At 38.6% G+C, this 17179-nt stretch overlaps 1 protein-coding gene across 5 annotated transcripts in view; it reads right to left on the reverse strand.

The window, feature by feature from the left end:
- The window catches only part of LOC121931930 (bifunctional heparan sulfate N-deacetylase/N-sulfotransferase 3), a 76025-nt gene extending 59566 nt beyond the window's left edge, over positions 1-16459 (reverse strand). For 4 of the 5 annotated variants that reach the window (XM_042470092.1, XM_042470089.1, XM_042470091.1 and 1 more), the window contains exons 1-2: positions 16045-16459; positions 10748-11881 (exon numbers count right to left, since the gene is read on the reverse strand). In XM_042470092.1, coding sequence (XP_042326026.1) covers positions 10748-11743 — 996 coding nt within the window. In that variant the 5' untranslated portion in view covers positions 11744-11881; positions 16045-16459. Of the gene's footprint in view, positions 1-10747; positions 11882-14703; positions 14792-16044 lie in introns of those variants that run through there. The other variant, XM_042470090.1, reaches the window with a different exon arrangement.
- Between the last annotated feature and the right edge of the window lie 720 nt (positions 16460-17179).

Below are 17179 nucleotides of genomic sequence, written 5' to 3' on the forward strand. Positions count from 1 at the left end.
GATTAGTTTACATTAAACAAGCCATTATAACTTGGAAATCAGTTGTCCAAATCTAACCAAAAGTTCCAACAACATAAAAATATTATTAAATGAAGTCTGAAGAAAAGGTTTCTGAACTCTCCTTCTACTATACCCACAAGAAATTGGGGAGAAAAGATGGAGTAATATGCAATCCTGCAATAAGGATAGGCTCACTTGCATTCTGTTAAACCTTTTCAGCATGATATCCAAATATTGCCTCATCCATGCCACACTCAGTAAATTTTTGGCATATCTATTATTGTTGCCTATGGCAATCAATGATTGTTGGTGGCAGATCCTCCTCAGTTGTATTCTTAATGGAACTCTTGTTGAACCATAAAATAGGACTTTTTAGAAGTAAGACTGAATTTACTGAAGCTTAAGCTCAAGTAAATAGAAGTTTGCAGGAAAATTATTTCCTTATAGTGGGGAGGGGGAAGAACAGAGATTGCCAGAGAATGCAAGTATTAGTGCCATTCTGTCAAAGGATTCTAATTTTAGGCAAAAATGAAATTCATTAGGCCAAGTCAACTGCTGTAATTTGTAGTTTACATGGCAAGCAATATACAGTAACTGGAAGTCCAAAACAATTCACTTACAAATTTATTTCTAGAATGCAATACTGCCAAGAAACCTAAACACTTGGGAACAAGAGAAAGATTTACTCTTTGGTTACTGGGTTTAAGATTCTTTTGTTGCCCACATACTCCAGAATTTAAAAGCCATGAAAAAAGAGAGTGAATGTGGCTCATTCAGACTCAAGTGTTCTTGGCTCAGTTACTGCATTCAGAGTCCTTAGTACTGGCCTCTAGCTCTGCAGTATTCAGAGCACTGATCCTTTCACTCCATGACAACAGTACTCCTAGAATTGGTAACTATTGCACTGTGGTTACTTTGCTTTAGCAATACTTCATGCAGACATGGAAGATAAATGTTTTCTGACACATACCATAGTACATTGGGTATCCTAAAGACATGCCCAATCCCTTAAGCTCCTAGTTAGCATACTGATATATTAAGAACATAAGAAAAGTCATGCTAGATCATCTGTGGTACATTCTGTTCCTATTATGGCACATAGATGCCTATGGGAGGGCCCCAAGCAGTACATGAATGATATAGCACTTTCTTGGTCATGCTCCCCATTAAATGATACTAAATGGCATAGTGCCCCTGATGCAGGAAATAACATGTGTAGCCCTTATGACTAGCAGATGCTGATGGTTGTATCTTCCATAACTGTTCTAAAATACGCATGACAAAAGTACTGAATATGTGCAGGCTTCCTGTTAAATGCCTTGTTTTCGTTTAATGCATGTGATATACTGACTAGAACAATCATACTGTTGAGATGCACACAAATACGGGTTTCAAAACTATTTTTTTCAACTGATTTATATTCATAACCCATGTGTCATTCTGCTGCTTAGGACAACTCCTTCCATATTAATAATAATAAAGATGCATTGCATCTGCCACTGTTAACATCTTTAATGGAATGCATTAGCTTTGACTACATTAAGGTTTAAAGAGATTTTTATCCAGATTCCACAGTGTAACGTAATGGTAATTTAAATGGCTGTTTCTGTTATAGTGTTTCAGAATTTATATCCATGCTGCAATTTAGTATTTCAACAATATGCACCTTTTTACATTTTTAATGTTCCCCTTACTGGATAGATGTGTTGCTATACCAGTGCTCAATTCTATTTTTAAAATGTATTGTTCATGATAATTGACTACATAGTATTGTTGAACCATAAAATAAGTGTTAATATGTTCCTAAATGGAGCTGTACAAAAGACATCAAGTTCAGATGGTAACCTGATGATTTAGGTGAAGCCCTGGCAAGATGTAAGCTATTTATCTTACTTCCTTTCTTCTGCTTCCTTGTGGGAAAAGAAAAGAATGAAAAATTAAAGTCTGATTTTAATACAAATGACAATTTTTGCTGTATACAAACTGTAGTAAGTTATGGTTTCATATAAATGCAGTTGATTAAACCAAGATCTGAAAACATGAGATGAACCTAATTTGTTTTAACTGTCTTTGGTTAGAACAAATACCATTTCCTCCAGTCTGTACTTTAATGAAAGCAACAGTTTCCACTGTCTTCCATTTAGAATGGATTAATGGGAACACCCATACTGAATCTCATCACAGCTCATTCCAAATGATTGAAAGTAGATCAACATCTGAATGGGACCATCAAATATTTAAGTATAACAGACAATACTGAAAGTTTCTATACAAAATTGAAAGATTCTGTGCTGGAGAAAATTGATCACACACCAAAACAGGACTTACTTGTTAATCATAGGTGATTGGAATGCAAAAACAGGAAACAGCACAATCAAATATTATAGGAAAATGTGTCCTAGGATCAGGAAACGAAGCATGAGACTGACTAATGGAATTTTGTGAAGAAAACATTTTCTTTATTGTGAACACATTCTTCAAACAACCTAAGAAGTGACTGTATACATGGGATTATAGAAATCAAATAGACTATATAACTAGAAGGAGGAGGAGGAGGAAAAGCTCCATATTCCAGCAAAAACAAAACCAGGAGCATATTGTGGCACAGACCATGAAGTACTAATTGCAAAAGCCAGGGTAAAGCTGAAGAAGAACACTAAACCAAATACCATGCCAAAATACAACCTGAAGAACATCCCTGCAGAGTTTAAAGATAATGTAAAAACATATTTGCACTATTAAGCTTTATTTCCTGGGAACATGATGGACTTTGGGAAAACCACACCACTATTTGTGGCCAAAAAGAAAGAGAAGCATCAGTGGATGATAGAAATTGTTAAGGGCAGATGAGAAACATAAGTAAAAGGTGACAAAAACAGAATCAGAATCCTGAATGTAAATGTTCAATGACTTGGGCACACAGACAAGAAAAACTGATATAGTGATCAATGCAGAGAAATAAAAAGGAAGAACAAAAAAGAACAACAGACCTCTTTCACAAGATCCAAGAAATCAAAGGGAAATTTAAACCATGAGTGAGGATGTTCTATGAATACCAGGGGAACACATTGCATAGCCAAGAAGAATTAGAAACGATGAAACAATACATGGAATAACTAAGTAGAAGAAATGAAATGATAACAGATTTATTTCAGAAAGATGATATAAAGATGATATTAAAAAGAGAAGTGGAAGCTTCATCTAGAGTACTTGGGGGATATAAATCACCAGGAAAAGATGACATATCAACAGAATTGCTATAATCCATAGAGACAGATTCTATTCTAGTTCTAATCAAAATCTGTCAACAAATGTGGGAAACAAATCAATGGCTCACAAATTGGAAACGTTTAATATACATCTCAACGGCCAAGAAAGGGGGCACCAGAAATTGCAGTAGCTATAGGACCATTGCATTAATTTCCCATGCAAGTAATGGGATGCTCAGAATTGTTCAACAAAGACTTTTACTGTACATGGAGTGAGAAATGTCAAATGTCCAAGAAGACACACTAGGGATCATATTGCAAATATACATTAAATAATACAGCACACTGAAGTATTTCAGAAGAAAATCAACCTGTGTTTTATAAATTATAGCAATAGCTTTAGTTTAGTAGATTGTGAAAAAACACAATAACTATGGATCACTTTTAAACATAGCATTTGGCTGTCCTGATGCATAACCTGTACTCAGGTCAAGAGGCTACTGTTAGGGCAGAATACAGAGAAACATAATGCTTTCCAATTGGAAAGGGAGGTCAGGCAAAGCTGCATGTTATCATCCTATCTGTTTAACTTGTATGCCAAAAATATAATAGGTAAAGCAGGACTAGACTTGGAGGAAGAAACAGCAACAATTTAAGATATGCAGTTGACACCATATTACTAGCAGAAAATAGCAGACATAGAGCAATTAATGAAGAAAGTCAAGGAGGAAAGTGCAAAGGAAGTTTCACAGGCGTTCATTAGGTTTGGAAAATCTTCAGCTATTTCAGTGTTGTCATTGTCTGCTTTAATGTTAATTGAAATAAAAAAATGACCACAGATGATTTACATTAATGATAAAGCAGACAATGACAACATTGAAATAGCTGAAGATTTTCCAAACCTTTCCACAATCATTAATCAGAAATGAGAAGAAAACTATGACTTGATAGGACAGTTATGAAAACCTTACAGAAGATCCTGAAGTGTAACAATATATAATTGAATATTAAAGACAGAACTGACCATACCACCATAGTTCTTATTTCTATGTAAGGTTGTAAAAATTGGACAGTGAAGAAAGCTGATAGGAAGAAAATAAACTCATCTGAGATGTAGTGCTGGAGAACAGTTGTGCAGATATCGTGGACTGTTAAAAAAGACAAATCAACAGCTCCTAAAGCAAATCAGGCATGAACTCTCCCTAGAAGCCAAGGTGACTAAACTAAGTCTGTTGTACTTTATTTATTTATTTACTGTGATGGAATCACTGAGCAGATTTGGCTTCCTGATACCTAACCACAGTTCGGGCTGTCTGTCAGGGAGGGGCTGCTGGGGAAGGAAGTAGATATAAAAGGCAAAAATGAGTGACTGTGAGTGGAGTTCAGGGGAACGCAGTGGAGTGTCAGTTGAATGAAAGATGAGGGGGAAGTTTAAGAGAGTTGAAAAGAGTTGAAAGGAACTGAGTTGAGAGAGGGATGCTAAATGGGAGAGAAAATGTATTGGAGATTATAAAGAGAAAACTGTGAAATGCCTGCAACTGTTATATTATTGTAACCATACCATCTTTGAATTATTCTACTTAAGATACATTCTAGCTAAATGTTATTCAATAAAGTCAGTGTTTATCTGTTATAACAGAACCCTCTGCCTGAATGAATTCTAAGCCATATATGCACATACAAACACACTACCTAAGATATTAAACTTGTAAGGCAGTTATGACATGGAGCCTTACTGTCCCTGAAATGTGGCTAAATCATCCATAAAGCATGCAGGTGTGATAGCCAATCACGCTTGCCTCCTGTGATTTAATCGTCATTGTGGCATCCTGCTCCTTTCCTGTCATCAAAGCGTTTGTGGAGCAGCCATTTCTCCAATAACTGAAGTTCCCGTTGTTGAAAAATGGCTGCTCCGTGAATGCTTTGATGACAGGAAAGGAGCGGGATGCCTCAATGACCATTAAATCATGGGAGGCAAGAGCGACTGCTATCACACCCATGTGCTTTACAGACAATTTAGCCATGTTTCAGGGACAGTAGGGCTCCATGTGATAACTGCCTAAGAGGAAGACACTTGGGAGATTTAAGGAAAGTATATAAAGGGTGGATGCTGGGCAGATGTCATTGATGGGGGGGGTTTTCTCATTCAAAGATAAAAGGTAACTTTAACACATAGAAAGAAGCTTGCATCACACTGCCTTTCTCTGAAAATGGGATATAAAGTGGCTATAGGATGTAAAACATCCCATACTTATGGCCATATCATGAGGACACATGACTCACTAGAAAAGAGAATGGTGCTTAGTAAAGTAGAAGGCAGTGGGAAAAGAGAATGACAGCATTCCAGATTGATAGACTCAATCAAAGAAGCCACAGCCCTGAGTCTGCAAGACCTGATGATAGGCTGGCTTGGAGGTGTCTCATTCATAGAGTTTCCATGAGTTGAAGCCAACTCGATTGCTGTTAATAACAAAACAGACATATACCATGTTCCAAATTGAAAGCAATGGTTAAACACTTTTCTTAATTTCACTGATTTCAATGTGAATCACTTAAGCATTTAATTCTGAGTACCCAGCTTGTTGGGAGCAATTGGCTTACACCTTGTAAATTCTTAGGGAGTGCTTAAGTGCACTTTTAAGTGGTATAGAAATGTACTTGCTATTGCTATTGCTATTGTATGTGAAAGTAATGTAAATTTAAATGTTCTCATCTTTGATTGGATCATATCTAGGATTTGCAACAAAGGCAATGTTTTACAGTAGCTTTGAAAAGAGCAGATTAAGGACATGAATCTTAACTATGTACTTGAAAAATGAACATTACACCTACATACAGCATGTATGTTTAGCCATTTATTCTTTTTTATTTGTCTGTACTGAACTGCTTATGTAATAAAGGAAAAAACTGTGAAAGTGTGTAGGAAGCACTCAGATCTATTACATCTGAAGCAGGAAAAATATACCTACCATATTTTTAAAGACCATAATTAACTTGAATTGCTAATCCAAAATCTCCCCTTTTCACAAAGCAAAGTATCCAATTGTTAACATTGTATAGTATATTTAATATCAATATAATCAACTCTTCTTTATCAGCTATGTGAAACTTTAAATCCTTCAATTATTGGGCAAAAACATATCCAAGGTTATAGTTTTACTACCCCTGCATATTTATCTTACGCTTTCAGTTATTGAAAACACTGTTTTTGGTATTCTGAGAACACATAGCTAAGGAAAAAACTTGATAAAATATTTTAATAATATTTTTATAAGTTTTATAAGCAATTATCTAAAGCCAATATAGCATGGCGGCTTATTTGAAGGTCTACAACTCTAGAGATGAGGGTTCAAATCCCTGCTCAGCTATGAAAGCCACTGGGTGACTTTGGCAAGTCACACACTCTCAGCCTCAGCAGAAGGCAATGGCAACCTCCTCTAAATAAATCTTGCAAACAAACAAACAAACAAATAAAACGAACCATGATAGGTTCACCTTAGAGTCACCATAAGTCAGAAACAACTTGAAGGAAGAGAGCAGCAGCAGCAGCAGCAGTAGCAGTAGCCACTGCCGCTGCAGCAGCACAATTCTCTAACCATCTGTTTTATCATCAGATTTCTCTTACGAAGGAAGAAAACTCAAGAGCAGAAAAACAGCTTTCCTCAAAGGTCATGGATAGTTATACAAACCTGTGCTTCACTTCAGTTAAACAGAACATACAAAATAAACTTGTGATATACAGTATGTATATAAATAGAAGGTTACAAATATTTTATCTGGGGTGAATACAGCTTGCATTGGTAAACCAATTAATCAATTATTAATGTTTACAAACACATTCCACATTCAGTGAGTGATCCAGTTTTCCTTACCAGCCAGATAAGATACCTTGAAGAGGTATGGAGGAACCAAAGGAAGGTCAAAATTGCATTTATTAAAAAAGGTTCATGGGACTCAAAGGAACATGAAAATTCAGTTTATTCCAAACTGGTGCCTACAATAGACTTTGGGCTACAACTTCTGCCAGCAAGTAATTTACTAGTTTAGTCACTCCCAGGACTGGGCATTTGAATAACTGTAAGTAGCACAATCTAAATCTACTAGATCTAGCTCAGAATCCAGATATATAGATGCTTGACAGATAATTGAGAACTGGAAATTTATTAAATATAGATTACATAACTCAGTAATTCTACTTATTTGTTTTGCTAAGCTTGGACACATTTTATACAGAGATCTCTTTGGATACAAATAGTCCTTTGCAAAATTTTAGCTGACCTTAGCAAAACAGAGAGAGAGAGAGAAGAGACAGAAGTTACAGTAGAGAATAAAATCCCATGAAGGCTGGTTTTCAGTAGCATAGTGTAACAGTGCCTAATGTAATGGAGTTGTTTTCCTTTTACTAAAGTTTGCAAGATTCTTAATCACAGGACTTCTTGGACATCATACAGTTACCATAAATTGAAGCTGACTAATAGTGCATAAAACAATAATGATCTTTTATGTTCTCCAGTATAAACAACTGCCTTGCATTTCTATGGGGAAAAGCCTACTGCTGAATTTGAGATTTCAGGTGCAGTTCCACCAAACTTTATCCCTAAATGTGTAAACAATACTTAGTGACAGAATCTATCATGCATAGTTTGCGTGAAGTGCTTGTGTTTGTTTGTTAGAATTCTGGTGTATCGTGATAAAGCTAACATGCACATTACTCACTCTCACTTGGCTTTTCTTGCAAACTAAACATAAAGAAAAATCAGGCATGTCTTTATCCCATGCCCACCATCACCTTTCATGCCAAAGCCAAGCCAAACCATGGCTCATATTATAGGCTTGCAAGGGGAAAGATAAGACAGAATTTTTGGGCTGCACCACATATTAAAATGTAACACTGGAATACAGCGGACATAATCAGGCAGCATGCATGAGTATCAAGATCATAAACAAGAAATTAAGGTTCTCCTGAATTCTGGTTTATCATTATATGTGAACTTGACCCAGTATATCCTTACACAAAGCTCCAGTTCAGACATATGCTGACATGTTAAAAGATTTGTTTAAATCAGGGGCAAGCCAAGTGCAACCTGAGGCCACATGACCTCCAAGGCCTTTTCTGGGCCTCACAACTTCTACAGATTCCTAGAATGTCCTTTTTCTGTCCTAAAAAAGTAAACTGCTTTTTCTTGGAAGCCTCCAGAAGTGGCAATTTGTTTTTTAAAATAGGATGCAGACCCTTACTCCTGCACATTTTAACATTTTTAAATACTGACGTTTCCCAAAATCAGTAGTCTTCTGGCCATTTTTGAGTATTTTGGATGGCGGAGCACTTTGGCATTCCATGTAGTTCCCAGAATGTCTCAAGGGCAGAAACTGGTATCTAAACCCACCACAGCTGCCCACTCATGATTTAAACTATAGTTCTCTATAGCTTAATATCAAGCTTATTAAAACAGATTTTGAAGCCAGAAACATAAGATTTGATTAAACTGAACTGAACAGAATATCCCATTCTAGGCATTAACATAATGGTACAGCAGAAAGGAGCGGGAATGGTGATGATAGGGTGAATGTTATCTCACTATTTGATCCCTATATCTTATAAAATATGGTTTTGTAAACCAGGAAACATAACTCTGAACAAGGTCATACTTTATATTACCGGTAATATTTTTGCTAATCCCATTGAAACCAATGTGACATTTTCTGTATTGTACCCGGATTATTATGATCATACTTTGTGACAGGTTTCACATGTCCATTATTTTCTGCTTGATTCTTAAATTATTAAAATTATACAGAAAAATTCAAGTTTTGTGCACAGGAGATATTTATGGCAAATGAGATCCATTTGAGTATATTTTGGCAGCAATACTGTTATAAGGGAACACATACTCATTACATTAAATAGCAATTAACCTGTCCTTAAATTTCACCTCATCTTTCAAAATGAGATACCTGTGCTACATTTCACCTTCATTGCAGTGAAAAAGCAGTGCTACAGCAACCATCTCCTTGGGACCTTGAAAGAGAATGGGTGTATGAATAAGATAAAATGGCAAAATTGTACTTATGCTAACAGCATGCTTTAATAGCATCTTAGGTCCCCCTTCCACAAGGGATTATTTACCTGTCAACCCCATTTCTTTAAAAATAGTAAACAAAACAGAGTGAGGCACATAAAGGATTTATGTTATCAAAGGTTATTCTAGAACTAGAACTAATAACTAACATCTTAACAGTGGATCGCTTCGAATTACATGCCAGAGCCCACACTGAACCAAAATATGTTCCCATGGTGCTCATCTTTCTGAGAACTGCATCTCCATTTTTTACTATCACAAATTAAAATTCTTGGTTTCAGAGTTTCATGGTACCAGTGCTTACCCCCCTTACTGATTTGTCAAAACTGACAAAAGCTAAAGAGGCAGCTTTGAACTGGTTTGTTCAGATTCCAGCAAAAACATGGGAAAAGAGGAGAGGTCCTCTTATGAATTGGTGAAAAAATGGTTGCAGGATAGTTTTCACATCAGAAATGGGAATCCAACAAGGGTCTCTACTGGAATTAGTGCTTTTTGACTCATTCATTAATTAGTCAATGTTAGGAACCAATAGTAAAGTAGCCAAATTGACTATTTAGTATGGTTGAAATAAAAGGAATAGTAAAGAGCTTCAAAACAGTCTTCCAAACAGGAAAAAAATGGCATTGAAATGACAAACAGGGTTCAGTGTAAATGTAAAGTAATTTACCTTGAACAAACCATCCTAAATTCAAACTATATGGAAGAATGACCAGGGAAAGAGATATTGCAGTTGTGGTGGACAGTTCAATTAAAATACTTAGCAGGTGTGTCGCTGCTATGGAAAAGGTAAAATCTATATTGGGTGTCATTAGGGCAGGGATTTCAAATAGAACTGCTACTATCATAACTTTTTTGTACAAATCTTTGGTGCATCCATACTTGGAATACATGGAGAACCTGAATGGTTTTGTGGTTAGAGGAATGGACCTTGGAAGACCTAGATTAAAGCTTCCTACTTAGCTATGAGATTCACTGGTTGACCTTGACTGACTGACACCTTCAACCTAACCCTCAAAGGGTGGTTTTAATGTAAAAGTGAAGATATGTGTAACTAATAAATCCTTTGTACAGTTCTGGTATTCCTTTCCTTAAAAACATTTTTATATCTACAACCAGTGAAGAGAATGGTGCACTTGCTATGAGGAAAAGTTTACTACATGTTTTCATTTAGAAAAAAGTAAAATGATGGAACACAGCAGAAAAGTCATGCAAGGTATGGAGAATGTTAACCCTTTTAGTTAAGCTGAATGAAACAGTATTAAGAATGAACATTTAACTAGTTTCTTGATTAGACCACCTGAAAAGATCAACCTGTTTCAGATGTAGATATTTGGCACAATGGAATCATATTTCTTCCTCCCCCCACTTTAATCCTGCAATATAACAATCCTAAAAATTAAAAACTACCATTCCCAAATATAAATTGCAGATCATATGAGCTTTCCCCCCATACTTCACCTGAACATCGTTGGCTTTCATCCTTGTTCCTTCCTTTCCAACAAAGATGTCATCTATGTCAACGAGAATGTATCTATCCAAAGACAACATAAGCCTTTTTCCAGTCAAGAATGAAACGGCATCAATAAATATGAGCTTGTGCAGCCAAAAGTTCAAGTTGTTCCCAAACAGAACACGTTGAATCCCATCATGAAGACCCAAGTCATGAATGACAGTTGCATGGCGAGCATTTTTAATTAAAGGTGGAGAGAGGTTTTCAGGTGCTTTTACTTTTGCAAATATAATAGGTTCATAGGCTGAATGATTTATGTGGAAAACTGTCCAGTCATTTCCAGGCAAAGGGCCTTTATCAAATTTAGATGATTTAGTGATATGGAGCAGAGAGGAATGAGGATTGATGCAACAGTCCTTAACAGCCACATTACTATGGACATGGAAAGGAAAACCTTTTAACTGAAAAGTCTGCAAAGTATTCTCACTGTTCTTATGGAACCCAATCATCCCTACACCATATTCTCCACAGTACTTATGTAGAAGGCCTTGATTCCAGGAATCCATATTCACATACTTAAAAATATTTTCATATATTATGAGAACATACTTGCCTTTGTTTTTATCTATAAGTACGGGAAGGTCACCTTTCCCAGAAGCAATCTCTATATGATATTGGAATCTGCTAGATTCCAAAATCATTATTATGTCTTGACCAAGTGCAGAATACTGGCTTTCCACAAACACCAGCACCACAGGATCAGTCCTTAGGGGATTGGTGGGTTTCACTGTCTTCCAAGGTGTTATCTTGTAGGGCTGTAGGATGGGAAGATCTCCACATTCCATCTCTGAATTGATCTCAGAAAGTTCGTTTTCCTGTTTGTAGCCATTGTATAAATAGTATGCAGAAATAACTATGCTCACCATACAAAAAGTGGCCAGCAGTATAACTGTCCGCTGAAAATGTCTATGTAGTTTCACTACAAAAGTCATGTTGTAAGTCATTCCTTAGATGGTTTCCAAGAGCAGCAGCATTTAAATTGAAGAGAGAAGTTTCAAAATTTATCCCAGTCCAGTTTAGCAGTTTATGTCACCATTGCAGCGTGTATATCTATCTTCAGCACACTTCACAGAAAATATATGCTAGAAAGGAAAAAAGAGAGTTGAGATTCCTATTCATGTGTAAAAACATCACAGTACTTTATTCAATTAATGGCAAACTATTTTTTTAGACAAACTAAATCTGCAAAAGTGAAACAAACAGAATTCCAATGAAAGACAAAATATAAACAGTTGCATGTTATAGTACAAAAGTATCATTCAGAATAATCATGGTGGTGTCACAAAACATTCATATACAAGTCTATATAGCCTATACTACATGTTTATAGTCTTTTATTTATTTGCAGCAAAGCACTAGGCCCTAACCCTCTATGGAGGTTTAAATTTAATAAAACTAGAAAAGAAGAAGAATTAAAAGTTCAGTACAACAACTGTGCTTAGTGGTTAAGACGCCAGATCTGATGATTGGAAAATCAGAAGGTTGGCAGTTCAAGGCCCGAGTGCTGCATGACGGGGTGAACTCCTGTCACTATTCTCAGCTTCTGCCAACCTAGCAATTCAAAAGCATGCAAATACAAGTAGATAGATAGGTACCACTTCTCAGTGGGAAGGTAATAGCATTCGGTGCAGTCATGCTGGCCACATGACCACCAGAGCGGTCCTCAGACAATGCTGGCTCTTAGGTTTAGAAATGGAAATGAGCACCACCCCCTACAGCTGGTTACGACTAGACAGTCATGTCAAGGGACTGCCTTTACATTTACAACAATTGTGCACCACCAGGAACCAAAAAAAAAAATTGAGTCCAACTTCTGTATCCAAATCAACTAGTGCCTAGATACTGGTAGTCTAACCCACCAGATGTTGCTGTACTACAAGACCCAGCCACCCTATGCAGCACAGCTAATTGTAAGGAACAACATCTGGAACGCTACGCAATTCTCACCCTAATTTAGGGCATAACAGAGACAAAGTTAAAAATTGTCAAGTCTCATTTATTTCAATGGGAGAAATATTTAACCACATGCTTAATTCTTCCACTGAAAATACTATGATTCAAAAGTGCTTAAACATGAACTCAATTAGACTATCTTTAAGAATATGGAAAATGGTATGTTTCATGCACTGAATGTTTGGAAAACTAATACTGAAAAAGTGCATGGTTATTTCTTATTTATATTTTTCCTATTTTGAATCACAAGCATGAATTGACAGTTTTTATAAATATTAAAAGATGTGCATCTATGATAATAATTTTTCTTTGCTTTCCCCCATATTATTCAGATATTCATCCTCATGCACATATGGACAGTCTTCTGAATCTGGCAGCTGAAAGGGTGCTTTACAGACCCTCCACTCCCCACCCCAATATCTACTATTCAGAAATGAATTATTCTTAAGGCAGAGAGAGAGAGAGAGAGAGAGAGAGCTCCAAATGTCTGTTTGGAGAGATACTTTCAAGGGTATTTAAAGATTGGTTGCAAAGGTAAATAACTGATTTATGCAAACAAGAAGCACTCTGCAAGATAGATCTAGGTACGCAAGAAAACCTGTCCAAGTTATAAGTGCAGACTTCAATTTTCTAAATGCACCATTCTGTCCACTATGTCACATTCCAAAGCAGGTGTTGCATTTGAGCAAAGAGAAATCAGTTTTTACTGAATCTCAGTCATGTATAGATTGTTGCTGTCTTGGTTTGTTCTAGTCTGATCTAGAACTAAATAACAGTAATTGCAGCTCAGCTGATTTGGAATCACAGCCTTAAACATGTATAAAGGATACTCACCTGAAATATGAGGCTCACATATCTTAAACCATGGTCCAAAACACACTGCAGAAATAATTTGGTTTTTTTTCAGACTGCTTTAACTCCCCTGGCTCAGTTAGAGAATCCTGGGAATTGTAGTTTATTGTGGCCCAGAGCTCTCTGACAGATAAGGCTAAATGTCTCACAAAACTACAGTTCCCAGAATTCCTTAACATTGAGCCAGGGCAGTTAAAGCAGTCTCAGATTGGATTATTTCTACAGTGTGTTTTGAACCAGTGTTAATTTAAAGTGAGGCACTTCACAGTTTGTGTTGCACTAGAATGGCTGCATACTCCCTCTGTATATATCATACACTTTTCTATTCTGTTTCAGCAAGCATGGGCACTGTTTAAACTTAATTCAATGGAAAGAGCAACCCTGTCTTATATACGCCACTGAGATCCATCCATTTGAAATTAAAGGTACCTAGGAATGCAGCCTGAAACCACTATATATTCCAACACTTAACTGAGTTGTAGATGGATAGTTTAGGAAAGTATTATCGTTCATTCCACAAATCTAGTTCACATTCTTTTATTTTGAAGAATTATTTTGGAAGTAATTTGGAAATAATTTTTTAAAAATATTAAAATTACTGTTACAACTTTAATACAGCCCTTCCCCAGCTATACATGACCATTGAATGTCAGGGACACTCTCAAATCGACATTATTCATACAGCTATTTTACAAACGGCAATGCTGAAACACAATTGGCACTGTGCAACCTTATGCCTATCTACTCAGAAGTAAATCCTGCTTACTCCCACGTACTATGAATGGCTGCAGTCTAATAAGAGCCCTATACACAAGTGACTGTGTGCGTCCACCCTCTGCTTTTGCTTCTTTTATTCTATTGCTAGTGAATATTTGTTTAGGAGGTGTTTCATTGCAGCAGGCATACAAAGTTTGGGCTAAAAATGCGAGATGCAAAGAGAGATGCTGCTGATTTCTTTGAGACCAACTCAGTCTATTTTACATTTTGAGTACATGCCCCACAAACATGAATCCCAAACCCGTTATTCAGATAGCCATATGCACTTATTGCTTTGTTTCTGAGCTCGCCCAGGTCAAGAAACTTCTAAATAAACACTTACCTTTTTCAAATCAAGAAAAAATAACCCACATGATATCCAAAGGTTTAAGACAGATGCTCATATGGTTTGACTTGTTTGGAGATTTAACACACACACACACACACACACACCCCAGCTACCCAGAATAGCTGTGACAATATCAAGTGTTCGACGATTATGATTTTTCTCTTTTAACTGGTACATCAACAGAGCAGCCTTCTATGCCTTAAAACACTAGAGGGCAACAATGTCTCATAGAAAAGGGGGGAAAAACTCCTACTGAAACCCCTGAAAAGCTTTGCTCGGGTACCACAGTCGCAAGGCAGATGTTAAACTGAGCTAATGCAATTTAAAGGATGACATTACAAGCTCCCAAACAACACAAGGCAAAGAGAAAAAAAAGAAGAAGAAATATATATGTATGTATGTGTGTATATATATATGTGTGTGTGTTTGTGGGTGTCCAGTTCTGGACACCACAATTCAAAAAGGATGCTGAGAAGCTGGAGCATGTCCAAAGGAGGGCGACTAAAATGGTGAAGGGTCTGGAAACCATGTCCTATGAGGAATGACTCAGGGAGTTGGTGATGTTTAGTCTGGAAAAGAGATGGTTAAGAGATGATATGATAGCCCTGTTTAAATACTTGAAGGGATGTCATATTGAGGAGGGAGCAAGCTTGTTTTCTGCTGCTCCAGAAACAGGATCGGGAAGAATGGATGCAAACTACAGGAAAAGAGATTCCACTTCAACGTTAGGAGTTGCTTCCTGGTAGTAAGGGCTGTTCGACAATGGAACATAATTCCCTCGGGAAGTGATGGGGTCTCCTTCCTTGGAGGTCTTTAAGCAGAGGCTGGATGGCCATCTGTCGGGGATGCTTTGACCGAGAGTCCCTGCATGGCAGAATGGGGTTGGCCTGGGTGACCCTTGGGGTCTCTTCCAACTCTAGGATTCTATATATTTGGAGTGTATCTATGTATGTAGATATGTTTGTGGAGCATCACATTAAGCCACTGCAAGAAGTTTTCTTTCCAAAGAGAGAAACCCGCTCTTCCCGCAGACTCACAACCCAGAGAGGCAGAAGTCCCCAAAGTCCCTCTTTTGCACCCCCCAACCTCTCCCCCAACAGCCCAGCATGCCTCCGCCCTCAGCAGCCTCCAGGGGCAAAAGGAGACCCAGACAGGGGCATCTCTCCTAACTTTTCTGTCAGGAAGGCAGAGAGCTAAGCATAAAAAACAAGGGAGGGAAAGATCAGTGCAATGTAGAGAGTGAAAGTGGAGCTACAGCATCCTTCCTTCCCAGGCAGCCCAGCCCCAGCCCTCCTCCTCCTCCTCCAAGCCCTGCCCGCCTTGAGGGGCCATTACCTGAACTTCTCCGCCATGGGGCTCCTTTCCCTGGGCAGAGCTGGGTGTCCCCCTCGGGCTTGGCTCAGCGAAGCCGGCTTTCCCCTTCTCCTCTCCTCTTGGAAGAGCACCAGCCTCAGTCCCTCCACAAGATTCCCAGAGGTCGCTTCTGCTGCTGCTGCTGCTGCTTTCCCTCCGAGAGAGAGAGAGAGAGAGGCAAGAGCCTGGGGAGGGACTTGGGAGGAAGAGACCTCCTCGAGGAAGAAGAGAAGCAGAAGAAACCCCCGCAGCCCACGCCCAACGCGGCTCCCGCCTTTCCTTGGAGGGTGAAGGGGAAGGAGAGGGAGGCTGGGAGGAAAGGAGGGGAGACCTCGCCGCCTCCCACAAAGCCTTCCTCCTGAGGAGCGCAGTCGGGATGCTGCTGGCGGGGATGGCGAGGAGGAGGAGGAGGAGGCGGCGGCTGCTTCTCTACTTGAGGAAAGGGCTGCCGCCAAGACAGGCGGGGTCTCCCTTGGTCGGAGGAGCCCAAGCAGAGGGTCCCCTGAGGAGATAGATGGTGGTGGGAGCACTGGGGTCACCCGGTGTGGCAACTCATGGGGTCACCCCCTCCTCCCCCCATTTCACACCCCACAGAATATGTGCTCATGCTTTTTTGCACGAATGTTACTCGTAAATCTTCATTGCCACAGAGCGCAGAATGTAATACTAATAGCTGTGACATGAACCACTGGGTTTGAGCATCTCTGGTGCTCTTCAAAAGTCAAAAGGGTCCCCCTCCTTCCCTCCTCATCCCCCACTCGTCGCCATTGTTGCCTTTCTTGTGCACCTTCCAGGGATTATAGCAAGAGCAAGTACATTTCTATACCACGTGTATCAATGCACTCCAGCACTCGCCAAGCGGTTTACAACTGTAAGCTAACTGCCTCCAACAAGCTGGCTCTGGCTGCCCATTTTAGCCACCTCAGAAGGATGCCAGGCTGAGTCGACCCTGAGCCCCTGGCTGGTGATTGGCTGCAGTACAGACATTTAACCATTGGCCACCAGAGTCCCTGACTTTTGGCGACCCAAAGGTGGTGCACCTATCCTGAGGTTTTCTCGCCAAGTTTCCTTCAGAAGGAGGTTTGGCTGTTGCCCTCCTCTGAGGCTGAGAGAGCTT

Source organism: Sceloporus undulatus, chromosome 5 (genome assembly GCF_019175285.1).
Source record: "Sceloporus undulatus isolate JIND9_A2432 ecotype Alabama chromosome 5, SceUnd_v1.1, whole genome shotgun sequence".
NCBI classification, from domain to species: domain Eukaryota; kingdom Metazoa; phylum Chordata; class Lepidosauria; order Squamata; family Phrynosomatidae; genus Sceloporus; species Sceloporus undulatus.